Raw genomic sequence first — 18,159 nt, forward strand, 5'->3', positions numbered from 1 at the left:
ATGAGTCAACACTTCGCATGAGGTGGCCAAAGTACTGGAGTTTCAGCTTTAGCATCATTCCTTCCAAAGAAATCCCAGGGCTGATCTCCTTTAGAATGGACTGGTTGGATTTCCTTGCAGTCCAAGGGACTCTCAGGAGTCTTCTCCAACATCACAGTTCAAAAGCATCAATTCTTCGGTGCTCAGCTTTCTTCACAGTCCAATGCTCACATCCATACATGACCACTGGAAAACCCATAGCCTTGACTAGACAGACTTTTGTTGGCAAAGTAATGTCTCTGCTTTTCAATACGCTATCTAGGTCAGTCAGCATGGAGGAAATTTAATTAATACAGGTTGAATGAGGGAATGAATTGTTAATTCCAGCGTAGGGGAAGGAGGTCTAAGAAAATTAATTTAAACATAAAGATCCAGTCTGGGCACAGATAATGCTTTGTTTTGTAAAAGCATCCTTTTCTCTGAAGGAATGATTCAAGTCATTGCACAAGGCACAACTAACCCCACTAGTCCTGATAATATAAGAAATATTACAGTAATGTTTGCAATAATGTAACTATCAGCAAGAATAACATCAACATTCAAAAGTGAAAATGAAGTCGCTCAGTCGTGTCCGACTCTCTGCGACCCCATGGACTGTAGCCTACAACGCTCCTCCATCCATGGGATTTTCCAGGCAAGAGTATTGGAGTGGGTTGCCATTTCCTTCTCCAGAGGATATTCCCAACCCAGGAATCGAATCTGGGTCTCCCGCATTGTAGGCAGACGCTTTACCATCTGAGCCACCAGGGAAGTCTTAATATGATGTAAATGATGTAAATTAATGCTGTATCAATTCATTGATTTTTTAACGTAAACATTATTAGGTTCAGGAAGGGAAATTAGCTGGGGAGAGGGAGTGCTATACTAGAGACGTAAATTCTCTTCTTCCATAGAGAGTCAAAAGATGCTATCTAAACAGAAAAGGAAAAAAAAAAAAAAACCAGCAGAATATGCCCTATTATTTTAAAAGAAACAGGCGTTAGAAGAAAAAGCTCAAAATGTTAGAAGGTAGTTATCCTAGTGAGCAATAATCAGGGATAGGGAAGACTAGATCAGAGGTTTTACTTTCAAGCGTTACAGAATTTTAACAACGTATGTTTATCTTTGAATTGTTCATAACTAGCTCGGTACCCCCATTCCTCTGAGCTTCTGAAAAATACAATGTAAATTATCTGGAGCCTTACAACTTCACGCTGTAGGTACTGACGGGGAAGGCAAATGCACTGAGGGGAAAAAAAAAAGTGATGGCTCCCTGGTCACACACTCACGTTCCACACGCGCGCTTTTACGAATTAATTGTACGCAGGCGCGCAAGGAGACGAGGTGATGGGCCCAGACAGGTGGTATAGGAACGAGGACGTCAACATTCTGCTAACTATAATATCACTTCTGACGCTGAGGATAAGAACCTTTTAGAGAGCAAACGGAGAGCGTCAGAGCTGACAACAAACACTTCCGACGCTCAGCTCATGGAGGACGCCGGGCTAACGTGGCGGTCAGCCCCACCCCCTACCCCCTCAGGAGGAGGAGCCGACCCGCCCAGAGCCGGCCTCCCGCAGTTGTGCAGGCGCTGCTCTCTGCCAGTCAGGAAGACACGAGAGGAGGAATTTAAGGAAGAGTGCCGGCCGCTGCTCTTCTCAGCGCTTGAAGCCGCACCATGCTTGCGCTCCGAAGGAGCCTGACTAGGGCCCTGGCCGCTCCAACAACGGCGCCTCAGGTACCGGCTGCCGGGCCCCGCCCAAAACGTTTCCGGGGGGAGGGGAGCAGAGGGCGGGGGCGTCTGCAAAGGGCAGAGCGCGGGCCGCGCATGCGTCAGTGGTCCCAGACCAGCCCGCGTGATGCTGCAGGAGTTCTAGCAAGTCTCGGAATCCGGAGGCGGGGTCCCTGGGACGCGCGGAAGGAGGAAGGGTGCCATTAAGAGAAAACCCACTGCCAGGGTCGCCTAAGCCTAGGTACCCGTTGGTCGTGAGGACTCGCCTGAAGCGCCAGCTGCTGCGTCTTTGCGGACCCGCGAGGTTGCTGTTGCCGCATTTGGGGCCTGTACTAGGCACTGGTCCAGACGCCTCTCTTACTATGTTTTGACAAGCCCCTCCAGACTGAAGGAGCAACAGAACAATTCTCCCCCTTTTAAATGAAATACGCAACCTCCCAGCATTTTGCAGGCAGAGAACCTTAAAGAGAGGGCCCAGGGTCGGGTGGTGGAGCATCTGCCCAGCTGTCACTGTCTCCAAAGGTTGGTGCCCGAGTCAGCCACTGTCAGGAACCTCGTAGCAAATATGATGATGACAGCTTCATTTAATCTGGATGAGAAATGTACAAAATAGATCATTGTGATTCAGCTGTAACTGTCAGGGATTGGCCTATTCTGTGAATCTAACCTAGAGATTTTTCCTTTCGATGTTCAGGCTTTTACTTCCTTCTCAAACTGACTTTCTGGTAGAGACTAAAGAGAAACCACTGATGGCTCCTTCACCCGAGATTACCATTACAGCCTTTATTCTGATTCTCTCTACTGGGGCAGGATCAAGAATTAGTCCTTAGAATTTTATTCTGTACTTTGACGTTATTAAATGTCAACCAGATGTTCTCTCATAAATGAATTGGAAGTCACTACTAAGGAGAATGAGCCCTAATTTAGAGAAAAGGAAGCACTCATGATTCCTCTCCCTGCAGTTCCAGTGGCCTTGCAACAAAAATCACTTAATGACTTCCCATAAATCACATACCCCTAGCTGTTAACCTTTCCTTGAGCTTTCCTATTGTATATTTTTTCTGCCAGTGATAATAAAATGTGTGCCGTTCATCACATATTTTGATCTCCAAATATGAATTCCCTGAAAAGTTGTTAAACCTACTCTATTGATCCATTTTCTGATATCTGATATATTTTATTTATAATAGTTTTAAACTATAAGTAGTAGGCAGCTTTTATTTGCTTAACATTGTGTTAGTAAAGTTTGCTAAAATGGCACCAAAAGAACATCTGCCCAAAACAGGGCCAGCTGCACTTGTTTTTGATGGCAAGCGTAGTCAATTGGGCAATAAGAATATGACTCATCATAGACTTGGAATGACCTCAAAAGAGATTGTAATTAAGCCTTATACACAGTTAAGTAAAATATATGTATTATTGTGTTCAGTAAACAAAATATATGTCACAGCATGAAGCGTACTGCTTTCTCTGACATATCAGGTAGTCAAAATAAGGCCAAAATTCATCAATGGCTTTATAAGTACCTAAACTATTTTAATAGATAATTCTGGTATAATCAACTTCAGGAAATGTGCACATGCTAACAAAACTTAAATAGGATGGATATGTAAACTAGAATATGAGTGTGTGTGTATATTCATGTGTGTATATATATATATATAGTATATATTTGTATATACCTATGTATACACAAACACATACAATACACAAAGCATTTCTACCGAAAGTTAAGTTCACTCATAGAACCAAGTTAGAAATTTACATTGTGAGCATATGACTATTACGGAAGTAACTAATGTTTCTTAACTGATATTTTCATCAACCTGCTATAATTGGGTGGATTAAATGCCCTTCTGCAGATTGCATCTGTAATTAAAACCTAGTAACTATTCAGACAATTCTGACACTGATTTTTTTTTTTCTTTTTCTAGGGTTTACCCAGGATATCACCGTATTACAATACAATTGGCTAGGTCATAGTTTCCTATTACATTAGTTAAACTCCTGTCCTATTTTTGACCAGTGGTATACTTCACTGGATTTAAAAAATACTTTGATCTGACCAGGAATTTCCATTGTTCTAGGAACCTTTAAAAATGAATTTTTGCCAGTAAACACATTTTCATTGTGCTAGCCAAAATATCTGTATATTTAGAAATCGTTTTAAATATTTTAACTCTTAACATATATACTATTCAATAAAGATGGAATATTGGATAAATAAGAGGTAATAAACTATTTGTAAAGACTATTAGGATCCTAATTGTAGTCCTTTGGTAAAGAAAGTGCCCCAGTGCTTTCCTGTGAGCAACTTCTCATGAAAAAGTGACTAATCCAGGGAGGAGGTGGACTTCCTCCTAGGAAACAGTAGCTATAGAATGTTTAAAAGCGGGCATCTTTATTGACATATTTCTAAAATTCTATGGAGAGAAGACAGCAGAAGTCCAAAGAGATTATAAATTTAATGTGTGTCCCTTGTTTCCAGACTCAGATTTGGTTGTAACATAATATTATAAATCCTTATTTCCCAGAATATTTAAATTTTCCTTATCTTTTTTCAGGTGTGTTCATCTTTTGCTACAGGCCCCAGACAATACGATGGAACATTCTATGAATTTCGTACCTATTATCTTAAGCCTTCAAAGATGAGTGAATTCCTGGAAAATGTTAAGAAAAACATTCATCTTCGGACAGTTCACTCTGAATTGGTTGGATGTTGGAGTGTAGAATTTGGAGGCAGAATGAATAAAGTGTTTCATATTTGGAAATATGGTATGAGTCAATAGCTTAAGCATTCAGTACAGATGTCCTTTCTATTAGATATTACAAGAGACTTAGTTCTTGGATCTATGTTACTTTAAATAACATACAGGTTAAGTAAAACTTTTAAAAAGCAATACCAAAAATAAATTCAGTGATTATTCTTCTCAGCAGTACATCTAACAGCCCATCACTAGAACCTTTATATTGTGAACTAAACTTTAATTCTAAAAAAAAAGTTTAGACTGACTTATTGTAAAGATTTTTTATGAAAAATTTAAAGCAGTGATTGCAAGAACCCAAGTGGGTTAGGGTCATAAAGAAAAGAATTATTTTTCTTTATATTGAAGCTATATTTGGATATTAATGTTTTAGCCAAAAGCATTCAAACATCTAGGGCACTTTAGGGAAATAGTTGATAGGGGATTCCTGGATCCAGGAGATACACTGGAGAAGGGATAGGCTACCCACTCTAGTATTCTTGGGCTTCCCTGGTGGCTCAGATGGTAAAGAATCCACCCGCAATGCAGGAGAACTGGGTTCGATCCCTGGATTAGGAAGATCCTTTGGAGAAGGGAACAGCTACCCACTCCAGTATTCTGGCCTGGAGAATTCCATGGACTCTATGGTCTATGGGGTCACAACGAGTCAGACACAACTGAGCAACTTTCACTTTCAGGGGATGATAGTTAACTTCAAACCACTCATCCACCTGTAAGATTCAATAATTCTGTTGTTTTCAGGACCACTTTTGATTTTTTGTGCCCCCAGAGTTTCAAGGAATTCACTGTCATTATACTAGTCTGTGGAGGTAAAAGAAAAGGGACTGAGTGAGTTCTTCTGATATTGAAGCTGACCAACCACTGGTTTAGAAAAAGGAGAACGATTACAGGAATCCCCAGAATATTTATTGCTGCAGTATCAGATCTTTGTGAAGTCAAATAAGGACTTGATGATACCTAAATAATTTTTGGAGAAGGAAATGGCAACCCACTCCAGAATTCTTGCCTGGGAACCCCTATGGGCTACAGTCCATGAGGTCATAGGAGTCAGACACAACTTAATAATTTCATTTAATGTCTGGTCATCAGAGTCCAAATAGTCATAAAGTAGTTTTATATGTAAAGGGCTTCCCAGGTGGTGCAGTGGTAAAGAATCCGCCTGCCAGTGCAGGAGATGCAGGAGAATTGTGTTCCATCCCTGGGTCAGGAAGATCCCCTGGAGTAGGAAATACCAACCCACTCCAGTATTATTGCCTGGAGAATCCCATGGACAAAGGAGATGGGCTACAGTCCATGGAGTCACAAAGAGTCGGACACCACTGAGCATGCACGCTTACTCATTCTGTATTTAACATGGCCATAGTTGGGGGGCTCTTCCTGTTGTAATAGAACAAACCCCATTAAAACATAACTTATGCCTTTATGCACCACCAGTTGAATCATGTTCCACTAAGAAAATTACTGGTAACATCCTGATATAACTTACATTAGCTCTAAGATAACTGTTATTCCTTATCTACACAGCATAAACCATAGAAGACTCTTTTACCATTAGTCTTAAAAGGTCCTATTACTAAATATAGTAGTTCTAGGCCCATATGTTAGTAACATATAGGTAACAAACAGGAGAAATAGTATTGGGTAAAAAAGAATGGGTGACAAGTAAGAGAAGGAGCACTATTTAGAAGCTGTTTGTTTAGAGAGGCTGAAAAGCAAATCTTAACTTCATTTCATGTTAATTTAACTTCATGTTAAATTTAATTCAACTCTACTTTGACCTGACCACTCTTCACCATCATCACTAACAAAGAAACAGTGTTTTTCTAACCTGGCACTATAAATGCCTCAATAAAATTAGTAAGTGTAGTTAACGTATATTGAGCACTCACTAGGTATCAAACACTGATGTGCTGAGCTCATTTCATGTAACAATTCATTTAATCCTCATGTCAGTCCTGGAGTTAAACAGACACAGAAAGATTCAATAACTTACCTAACTCTCACAACTACCTATTAAGTAGATAGAGCATATAAAGCTCATTACTGTATGACATTATCATTAATTGATTACATTGCTGCTCCCATTTAAGACCATGAACAATTGGGAACAATGTTGGTATTGCCAGTAATATAGCACAGTTCTTATGTGGCCTCGATGAATGTTTATAAAATTGAGTGAAACCCAGAAAAAGTAGAGGTAGTTTTAAATCAAACGTTTTTATTTTTCTTATTCCTTCCTATAGACAATTTTGCTCATCGAACTGAAGTTCGGAAAGCCTTGGACAAAGATAAGGAATGGCAAGAACAATTTCTCATTCCAAATTTGGCTCTTATTGATAAACAAGAGAGTGAAATCACTTATCTGGTGCCATGGTGCAAATTAGTAAAACCTCCAAAAGAAGGTAAGTCCTTCTGTCTTACTCACTTTGAACTTTGATGGAGAAACTACTTAAGATTTTAAACTATAAAAACTAAACTTCTAATGGAAAAAATGAAGTTATTCTTTTGCCTAATATAGGAACATATGTTGATTGTTGAGACAAAAATAAATTGGAGCTCTTAATAATAATGAAGTATTTTTCCAAATTAGTATTGTACTGATGCTTAAAATTTAGCTGTATTATAGAAAAAGTTGACATGGTCACTAAAAGTTGAGAATTTGGGCCTTGGGAACAAGGAACACGTGGGTAAATGAGGGATAATGTATGATATTTTATCATAATTTTAAAATAATATAAACTTTTAAAAGTATCTTCCATAAATCACTATCAGTCTCAAATCATTAAGTATAAATTTGCTTATAAAATTGACTGTTTGGGGGGAATGAATTAACTGAAACTGCCAAGATATATTACTGTAGTCTAACGTTTGTGTCTTCCTCTTTCTTATTTCTCAGTTTGAAAATAATTCCTAAAGATTTGTCTTCTTCCTGATTTCACTTCTTGCTGACTTAAAGAAATTATTGCCTCAATCCAGTTTTAACCAAAGGTCAGATTAGAAAAAGCATAAACTAATTTAAATGATATTTTATTCCCAACTCTATAGTGCATTTTAGATTACAAGAGATTGAAAAGTCTTATTTAGATCCTTATCTGCCTAGATCCCCCTCAGCTTTGGCACCATTTAAATGAACTACTGGACTTCAAAGATAATATCAAGTCTTGGTTCTCTTCCTCTGTCTTATTCATGATTCTTCAGTAACTTGCATGTTTTTCCTCTACTTCTCAAATCTACCAGTCCTGTGGTTTCTTTTTGTCCATCCACTCTATACTTCTATCCAAAGGTAAAATGCTTTTCAAGTATTTACCTGGATATTTAGGAATAATAAAAAGCATCTCCTTTAGGGTTCATTTTCCCTCAAAAACTCTGAGGTCCATTGTTTGCCTATTTGTCCATTGTTTGCCTGCTATTGCTGGTAGAAATGCAAACCTATAGGAGGCAATTATATAAAGCAAAAAAGTAGTGAAAGTTTCAAAGAAGAGTAGAGCTGTAAGAAATTGGAAAATACTTTCTTATTCATTTCTATTATGAAAGTGTAGATGCAGGTAGCTAAAAAGTCCTATTCTGTTATAAATTCTCACTATTTTATTAATTTTATAGGTTAAAAATATTTTAGATAATAACTTACCTGTATCTTCTAGTCTCTTTTTCTTTGTTCTGTATGTTAAGCTAAAACAACTCGCCCTGAAACTGAAATGAAGACTTTCTAAACATAAAAGCACAGAAAAACAGTGCAAATTATTAATAAATATGTCTACATAAACATGTATATATGTATGATCCTCCAAATCTATATATGTAGATTAGCTTTTCACCAGAACCAGACTAGACAGGGCTACAAACTATTTGAATGTGTTCTGTAATATATTTTTCTCCCTATTCTAGGAGTCTATGAACTGGCTACTTTTCAGATGAAACCTGGTGGGCCAGCTCTGTGGGGTGACACATTTAAAAGGGCAGTCCATACTCATGTCAATCAAGGCTACACAAAATTAGTTGGAGTGTTCCATGCAGAATATGGAGTACTCAACAGAGGTACAGTTGTCCATCTCTTCTATGAAATTACAAAGTATACTGTTGATCTACTGTTAAGCTCCTTGGGTCAGTTTGTTTCTGTTCTCATTATTGAGTGTATTTTACTTTTTATTGCCAAATTATTAGTTTTTTGGTAATTTTAAGAGTTAAGTAAACCTGTTTTCTTTTATTATTTTTATTTTTACTTTATTTTACAATACTGTATTGGTTTTGCCATACATTGACATGAATCCACCATGGGTGTACATGAGCTCCCAATCCTGAACACCCCTCCCACCTCCCACCCCATATCATCTCTCTGGATCATCCCTGTGCACCAGCCCCAAGCATCCTGTATCCTGTATCGAACATAGAAGCAATTCATTTCTTACATGATAGTATACATGTTTCAGTGCCATTCTCCCAAATCATCCCACCCTCTCCCTCTCCCTCAGAGTCCAAAAGTCCATTCTATACATCTGTGTCTCTTTTGCTGTCTCACATACAGGGTCATCATTACCATCTTTATAAATTCCATATATATGTGTTAGTATACTGTATTCGTGTTTTTCTTTCTGGCTTACTTCACTCTGTATAATCGGCTCCAGTTTCATCCATCTCATTAGAACTGATTCAAATATACTCTTTTTAATGGCTGAGTAATACTCCATTATGTATATGTACCACAGCTTTCTTATCCATTCATCTGCTGATGGACATCTAGGTTGTTTCCATGTCCTGGCTATTATAAACAGTGCTGCGATGAACATTGGGGTACATGTGTCTCTTTCAATTCTGGTTTCCTCGGTGTGTATGCCCAGCAGTGGGATTGCTGGGTCATATGGCAGTTCTGTTTGCAATTTTTTAAGGAATATCCACACTGTTTTCCATAGTGGCTGTACTAGTTTGCATTCCCACCAACAGTGTAAGAGGGTTCCCTTTTCTCCACACCCTCTCCAGCACTTATTGCTTGCAGACTTTTGGATCACAGCCATTCTGACTGGTATGAAATGGTACCTCATTGTGGTCTTGATTTGCATTTCTCTGATAATGAGTGATGTTGAGCATCTTTTCATGTGTTTGTTAGCCATCCGTATATCTTCTTTGGGGAAATGTCTATTTAGTTCTTTGGCCCATTTTTTGATTGGGTCGTTTATTTTTCTGGAATTGAGCTGCATAAGTTGCTTGTATATTTTTGAGATGAGTTGTTTGTCAGTTGCTTCATTTGCTATTATTTTCTCCTGTTCTGAAGGCTGTCTTTTCACCTTGCTTGTAGTTTCCTTTGTTGTGCAGAAGCTTTTAATTTTAATTAGATCCCATTTGTTTATTTTTGCTTTTATTTCCAGTATTCTGTGAGGTGGATCATAGAGGATCCTGCTGTGATTTATGTCGGAGAGTGTTTTGCCTATGTTCTCCTCTGTAGTTTCTGGTCTTATGTTTAGATCTTTAATCCATTTTTAGTTTATTTTTGTGTGTGGTGTTAGAAAGTGATCTAGTTTCATTCTTTTACAAGTGGTTGACCAGTTTTCCCAGTCTTATTTATAATATCAATACCTTATGAAGCCTTTTTCAAATATTGATCTGCTCTTTTCTCTGATATATCAAAAGATAAAATTTTTAAAAACTGGAAAGAATCTGAAGAAATCACCTGTTCATCATCTTTTTAATGTACTTTTACTATTTTTTTCTAGTTTTATTGCAATATAATTGACATATAACCTTGTATAATTTTAAGGTATAGAACATAATGATCTGATGTATGGATATATTGTGAAATGATTACCACAATAAATTAGTTAACATCCATCATCTCACATAGTCACAAAATTTTTTTTCTTATGATGGAAACTTTTAAAATTTACTGTCTTAACAACTTACTTATTTTATACATGAAAGCTTGTACCTTTTGTGATTTTTTTGAAAATAATAATACTTGATGTAGGGAGATTGTTTGGGGGTGAAAAGTAATATATAGTTATTACAATATTAAAAACACAGACAAACCCAAAGAAATAAATTAACCAATCTCTCACTACTTAGATACACATAGTATATATATCATACTGATTTATTTAATAAAAACATCTATTTGGGATACATAACTTTTAAAGTTGAAAGATACTCCAATCAGAAGTTGAGTGGGGTTTTCTTTGTGGCAAACTCAGAAAATGTTTATAAAGTTTATCTGAAAGAATACATGATTAAGACTTTTAATATTTGAAAACCCATAATATCCAGTTGCTCATGTCTAATAGACACCTCAGACCTAACATATGCAAAAACTGAGTTAATCATTCCCCAGAAATTCAAATTCTGATAATATATTATAAAAAAAGAAATAAAAAAGTTGGACTGTGCAAAAACACATTCATCCCAGTTGAGAAATACAGAGGAGAAAAATTATGATAATTATTAAATGCCCATTTCATACCATACACTAAAATAAAATCAAGGTGGATTATAGATCTCAGTTAAAAACTGAATTCATAGAATTACTGAAACAAAATATAGATAAATTTATTAACATGTGAAAACAACTTTTGTAAGCCAAAAACAAAGAAAGAAACTATGAAGAAAAAAAAGAATCAACTGATGATTTTATTATTCAAAGGCTCATATTTTGTGCCTTTATGTGTGTGTGTGTGTGTGTGTATTGTTATGCCCAGAGTCCGAGTCCCCAAAACTGAGAGAATAAGACGTCCACAGCAATGCAAAAGCATAAAGGGGTTTTATTTCTAGCTCGAGCCAGGGCTCCCATCTCACCCAGTGCAGTGGAGTCATGATGAGAGCCCCGAGCCCAGATTTTCACCAGTATTTATAAGTTTAGAACAAAGACAGGGAGTTGGCAAGGGTTGATTGGCTGCAGGGGTTTCCCGGTATTTATTGATTGGCCACTTATCATCCCTCTGATTGGCCAGAGTTATCATTTCTCTAAAGCCCCAGAAGCATGACTCAGGGATTATTTTTGGCCTAGTGCACCTCTCTGAGCCTGTCATGGCTCTGGTGAGGTTGTAACATTCCCCCCTGTCTTTAGATCATATAGAGGATTCTTCCTCTTTGTTCTGGGGTACAGTTTGATATTGTTGTCTAAGCACAAATAATTGAACTGTATTAATACGCTCTTTTATAAACGTAATGAGCCTGTTGAGGATGCATGGGCCAATGGTGAGTATTAGTAAAAGCACCATAAGAGGTCCCACCAGGGTGGAAATTAATGTTGTCAGCCATGGAGATTGCTGAAACCAAGAGTCAAACCATCCCTGCTGGGCTTTTTGCTCTCTCTTTTGCTGGGCTAGTCCTTTTTTTTTTTTACTTTTGCCATAGATTTTCTTATTATCTCAGTGTGGTCTGCATAGAAACAACATTTTTTTTTCCCCAGGGCCGCGTAGAGCCCCCGCTTGCTGCAGAAAAATTAGATCTAGCTCTCTTCGGTTTTGCAAGACCACCTCGGACAGGGAGGTCAGCAATTTTTGTAGGTGACTAATTGACTCTTGTAGGCGGGTAATGTCTTTATCTATGACTCTCCGCAGTGAAGTAAATCCCTGGCCTTGGAGGGACAAGGCTGTTATCTCAGTCCTTGCCCCAGCAATCCCAAGGCAGAACATGGTTGCTATGGTGATGGCTGTAAGGAGGGGGCCTCCCATACATAATTTTAAAAGGGGTTAAGTTCAGCTTGTAGGGGGTATTACACGCACAGAAGAGAGCAAAGGGAAGGAGAGTCACCTAGTCCCCGTCAGTCTCTATTACCAATTTTGCCAAAGTTTTTAAGAATCTAATTTATCTTTTTAACCTGTCCTGAGCTCTGGGGATTGTATTTACAATGCAGCTTCTATTTGGTCTCCAGAGCTAAGGCCAGTCCCTGATCAATCTGACTCACAAAAGCACAGAGCCAATAGTCACCGGCAGCCCAAATCTAGGTACTGTTTTTTTTTTTTTCTAGATGGGTGGTCAGATGTAGGTGTGTACAGAGGTGTTTTTTTCTAGATGGGTGGTCAGATGTAGGTGTGTACAGAGGTGTTGACCCAAGTTGGTTGGAAGTATCAAGTTGTCATCCTGGTCCCAATACTATCCGTCTTTGCCCTCCTGAGGGCTGGCATTTTTTTTTTTTTTTTTAATCTAATTGAGATCAGAAGAGGAATACTTGGGGGTTGGGGGCAAAGTTCCCATACCTGGGGGTGGCAGCCCCACAGTTAGTATAGGGGCTGTGCAGTCCCTGTTAGCCGCCTCATGAGCCGCCATATCAGCGGCTCGGTTGCCTCGAGCCTTGATGTCTCTTCTTTTTTTTTGATGTCCAGGGACATGTACTATTGACATTGCTTGAGGCTGTTGGACGGCTGCTAAGAGTCTGCGGATCTCAGGCAGGTTTTTAACTTTATTTTTTTTTTCAGCTGTCAAAAAACCCCGCTCTTTATATATTGGGCCCTGGATGTGTACGGTGCCAAATGTATACCGACTGTCGGTATAAATAGTGACTCTTTGTCTTTTTGTCCTCTCCAGAGCCTGTATTAAGGCTGTTAGTTCCGCTTTTTGGGCGGAGGTACCAGGGGGAAGGGCTTCAGCCCATATTATCTTTCCAGAGTCATCAACTACTGCAGCTCCAGCCTTTCTCTGTCCATCTTTTATAAAACTGCTTCCATCTGTAAACCATATCAGCTCACTGTTATTTAAAGGCACATCTGTTAGGTCTTTTTGTATTGCCGTCGTCTCAGCCAATATCTCACCATAATCATGGAGGGGGCTGTCTTCTTCCGGGTTGGGTAAGAGAGTAGCTGGGTTCAGGAAGCAGGGTGTCTGGAAGTGTATCCATGGGGTGTCCAGCAGCAGGGCCTGATAATGGGTCAAACAGGCGTTAGAGATCCATTTACCTGGTGGCTGCTTCAGAATCCCTTCGATGGCATGGGGAGTGTAGACCAAGAGTCGCTGTCTATAAGTCAGCTTGTCAGCATCATGAACCAGGAGGGCAGTAGCGGCAATGTTCAGAGGCAAGGCGGCCATCCCGCAGCCACTGGGTCCAGTCGTTTGGCTAAGAGGCCACTGGTCGCCTCCAAGGCCCCCACTGCTGCGTCAAGACTCCTTTTCCCACCCCCCGTTTTTCATCTACGAACAATTGGAAGGGCTTGGATGGGTCAGGGAGAGCAAGGGCTGGGGCTTCCAGGAGAGCCTGTCTGGGTTTTTGAAAAGCCCGTTTTATTGGCTCAGTCCAAGTCCAGTTTTTATTTTCTTTACTTCCTTTATATAGTGGCCGGGCCTTTTCAGCAAATCCCAAGATCCATAGCCGGCAATACCCAATAGTCCCAAGAAATTTTCTCACTTGTTGAGGAGTTGCTGGCTCAGGGATCTGCAATATGGCTTCTTTCATGGCCTGCGTCAGCCATCGCCATCTTTGTTTTATTTTATACCCTAGGTATATGACTTCCTGCTTAGCAATTTGGGCCTTCTTTGCATTAGCCCGGTACCCCAAGGTCCCCAAAGTTTGAAGGAGGTTGCCTGTTGCTTCTAGGCATGCTTCCTCAGTGGTAGCAGCTAGCATAAGATCATCAACATACTGCAGTAGAACAATGTTGAGGTGATCAACCCAGTACTCATGGAGGTCTTCATCCAGAGCCTCATTGAATAGCGTTGGTGAATTCTTGAAGCCTTGAGGAAGTCGAGTCCAAGTTAGCTGTCCTGAGGTCTGGTTGCCTTCTGCTATCCATTTGAATGCGAAGATCTCTTGGCTCAAGGGGGCCAAGGGTAAACTGAAAAAGGCATCTTTAAGTCCAGGACAGTATACCAGACGTAGTCTGGTGGGAGGCCACTCAAAAGGGTGTATGGGTTAGGGACGGTTGGATATATATCATTCACTCGTTTGTTGACTTCACAAAGATCCTGCACAGGCCTCAAGTCCATTCCCCCTGGCTTTTTTATAGGTAACAAGGGAGTATTTCATGGAGATGGGCACCTTTTAAGAATTTTTGCCTCCAGAAGCCATTGTATATGTGGTGCGATTCCTCATTGGGCTTTTAGGCTCAAAGGGTATTGTTTTACCTGGATAGGGGTGGTGTTGGATTTCAGTTTGACAATGATGGGAGGCCTCTGCTTGGCTAGTCTTACCCCCGCAGTTTTTGCCCAAGCTAGGGGGTATTTTTGGACCCAAGGTTGTACATTGGGGGTCAATGGTTATGAGCGGCTTTGGCTGATACAGTCTATTCGTCCCTCAATGCCAGAGACAAAACTTGTATGGGATGTCCGGTCCCATCTAGAACTGATATCTCTCCGTGGTCAAAGTGAATTTGGGCATTGACTTTAGATAGTAAGTCTCTTTTTAACAAGGGTGCTGGGCATTGTGGTATCACAAGAAAAGAGTGGGTCACCTGCTGGGCCCCCAAGTTCACTTGACGTTTAGTAGTCCATCCATATCATTTAGTTCCGGTGGCCCCTTGTACCCAGCTGGTCTTTTTAGACATTGGTCCGTCTTTCCAGTTAAGGACCGAGTGTTGAGCTCCCGTGTCCACCATGAAGCCAACCGGTTTTCCTTCCACATGTATAGTTATCTAGGACTCGGGGAGGGGTGCTGGGCCCTGACCCCCCTAATCGCTATCCTCTCCTGCATATAGGATGTGGGCCCCTGAGGAGGACGCAGAGGATACCTCCTGCTTGGTGGGTCTCTCTATGATTAAAAACCCTCTGCTGCCCTTATCAGGTCTTTCAGGGATTGCTATCCCAACCTCTCTATTTTTTTTTTCTTTCTGATATCTGGGGCTGCCTGTTTCATGAATGTTAGCATGACTGCTGCGTGCGACTCATTGGCTTGTGGGTCCATGGGGGTGTACTGCCTAAAAGCTTTCATTAATCTCTCAAGGAAAGCTGCCGGGCTCTTATTTGGCTCTTGTCTAACCAGATTTACCTTAGCCAAATTTGTTGGCTTCCTGGCGGCCGCTCGGAGGCCAGCCATGAGAGTCTTGTGGTAAACTCGGAGACACTCCCTACCTTCAGCGCGCTCGAAGTCCCAGCAGGGCCGCGTCAGGGGAAATCCCTCATCAATCAGGTTAGGCTGCGTAGTGGGTCTCCCATCTACCCCTGGCACATTCTTTCGTGCTTCTGACAAGATCCGTTCGTGTTCCTCTGTAGTAAAGAGCACTTGTAACAACTGTTGACAGTCATCCCAGGTGGGGTTATGAGTGAAAAGGATAGATCCTAAAAGGTCAATGAGGCCCTGAAGTTTTTTAGAGAATGAAGGGGTCTGAGTTTTCCAGTTGTAAAGATCACTGATGGAAAAGGGCCAGTACTGGTATGTCCGTTCTCCGTCTGCTCAGGCAGGCCATGCCTGAACTGGAAATGCTTGGACTGTGGAGAAGGAGGCTTCCGGGTTGTTTTCTTCCACCATATTGGTGATGCCCCTGGTTCTTTCCCTAGTCTCTTGGGCGGGGCCTCCTTCCCGGGCTGGGGCCAAAGGCTCGGTGTCCCTCTGTATCCTTTTAGAAGAGACCTGAGGAACCTGTGGGGGCAAAAGTGGATTTGCATAGGGGGGCGGGGAGAGTTCAGTCTCCAGGTCAAGTGAATTGGGGTATAGTGAGGATTCCTGGAATACCAGTTTCATCCGGTTGTTGCACTCTTTGTCTTCTTTTTCTTTGGATGCTTCCACGACTAGTACCTGCGGACGTACTAAAGCTGAGGACGGGGAAGAGGGAAGGGAAGTGAGGGGCTGAAAAACAAAAGATTTTAGCCAGGCCGGGGGGTTTTCCACCAGGTCCTGCCAGACCAGAATGTATGGAGTTTGGTCTGGGTGCCCCAAAGGGTAGGGGGCGAGCACCCTCTCTCTGACCACTCGAATAGTAGGCAGGCTGAAGATGCCCTCTTGTGGCCAGCCAACATCAAAAGCAGGCCACTCGGCCAAACAAAAAGTTACTAACTTGCTTTTCTTCACCAGCAATGATAGATTCTGTGCTCTAGACTTAAAATCAGAGAAGTGGTTAGTCATAAGAGATAAAGGAGTAGTTGTTTGTCCCATGATCACAGAAAAGTACACTGGGAGCCAAAAGAGCAGACAAAGAGCAAAGATGGCACCAGCACTCACGCAAACACAGCAAACAGACAAACAGACAACAAACGCAAAGTGGCCACCAACAACACAACACTGGGTCTTCTTGAATTTCCACTCAATCTTACCTGCAGGATGTTTACAGAGCCAGTCGTCCCCCCAGCTTGATGCTGGGCCTTGGCCTTATGCTGGACCAGAGCCAGCTGCCTCCCCGGCACGATACCGGGCCTCGGCCTTACGCTGGACTTAATCCAGTAACCAGAGCCAGCTGCCTCCCCGGCACGATACCGGGCCCCAGCCTTACTCTGGACTTAATCCGAACTAACACTGGTGCTCAGATATCTCTCCTCCTAGTGAGGAAACCCCTTCTACCGGGAGAATGTTATTCTTCCCAGTTAAAGGGATCCCGGACAAGCCCTCACATGTTATGCCCAGAGTCTGAGTCCCCAAAACTGAGAGAATAAGATGTCCACAGCAATGCAAAGGCATAAAGGGGTTTTATTTCTAGCTCGAGCCAGGGCTCCCGTCTCACTCAGTGCAGTGGAGTCTTGATGAGAGCCCCGAGCCCAGATTTTCACCAGTATTTATAAGTTTAGAACAAAGACAGGGCGTTGGCAAGGGTTGATTGGCTGCAGGGGTTTCCTGGTATTTACTGATTGGCCACTTATCATCCCTCTGATTGGCCAGAGTTATCATCTCTCTAAAGCCCCAGAAGCATGACTCAGGGATTATTTTTGGCCTAGTGCACCTCTCTGAGCCTGTCATGGCTCTGGTGAGGTTGTAACAATATAAATTAAATCCAAAAGAAAAGCTTATACCAAGATGACATAGGCAACTAATATATATTAAAGAAGATGCAGATTAAAACAATAATAAGATGCCATTTTTTACCTAATAAAAATGTATTAAAGATACAGTATTAGAGGGGCCAGGGAAAAACAAATACTGTTGTACTGCAAGGCTTAAGCTCGACCCCCTCCAGTAATTTGGCAATATAAATATAAATAAAAAGCTTTACTATTTCAATTGTTTTTGCCTACATTCTAGGAAACATGAATGTTTTCAGTTCTATGAGAAGGAAATTTGAAAGGACATAAAATACATAGTCATATTTAAATGATCAGATTAAAGGTTTTTTAAATCTCTAATTTACTCTAATGAATGTGTATACTTTTTATTATTTTACTTTATTTTACTTTACAATACTGGTTTTTTAAAAAAAAAACTACTGAAATGTGTGTACACACATCTTTTAATCTTAAATTCATGCTCAGTGTATTGCTGCTGCTGCTGCTAAGTCGCTTCAGTCGTGTCCGACTCTGTGCGACCCCATAGACGGCAGCCCACCAGGCTCCCCCGTCCCTGGGATTCTCCAGGCAAGGACACTCGAGTGGGTTGCCATTTCCTTCTCCAGTGCATGAAAGTGAAAGTGAAAGTGAAGTCGCTCAGCTGTGTCCGATTCTTAGCGACCCCATGGACTGCAGCCTGCCAGGCTCCTCCATCCATGGGATTTTCCAGGCAAGAGTGCTGGAGTGGGGTGCCATCGCCTTCTCTGTCAGTGTACTAGGAGTATGATAATATAATATGCTGCGTATAAATCAGTACTTCTA

General features: G+C 41.0%; 1 protein-coding gene across 1 annotated transcript in view; it reads left to right on the top strand.

Moving 5' to 3' along the window:
- The first annotated feature begins 1,351 nt into the window (after nt 1-1,351).
- The window catches only part of LOC120864117 (protein NipSnap homolog 3A), a 19,527-nt gene continuing 2,719 nt past the window's right edge, over nt 1,352-18,159 (top strand). The window contains exons 1-4 of the mRNA XM_040240960.1: nt 1,352-1,756; nt 4,315-4,525; nt 6,759-6,917; nt 8,401-8,550. Coding sequence (XP_040096894.1) covers nt 1,697-1,756; nt 4,315-4,525; nt 6,759-6,917; nt 8,401-8,550 — 580 coding nt within the window. The 5' untranslated portion in view covers nt 1,352-1,696. The remainder of the gene's footprint in view (nt 1,757-4,314; nt 4,526-6,758; nt 6,918-8,400; nt 8,551-18,159) is intronic.

This window comes from Oryx dammah, unplaced genomic scaffold (assembly GCF_014754425.2).
Source record: "Oryx dammah isolate SB20612 unplaced genomic scaffold, SCBI_Odam_1.1 HiC_scaffold_1, whole genome shotgun sequence".
NCBI classification, from domain to species: domain Eukaryota; kingdom Metazoa; phylum Chordata; class Mammalia; order Artiodactyla; family Bovidae; genus Oryx; species Oryx dammah.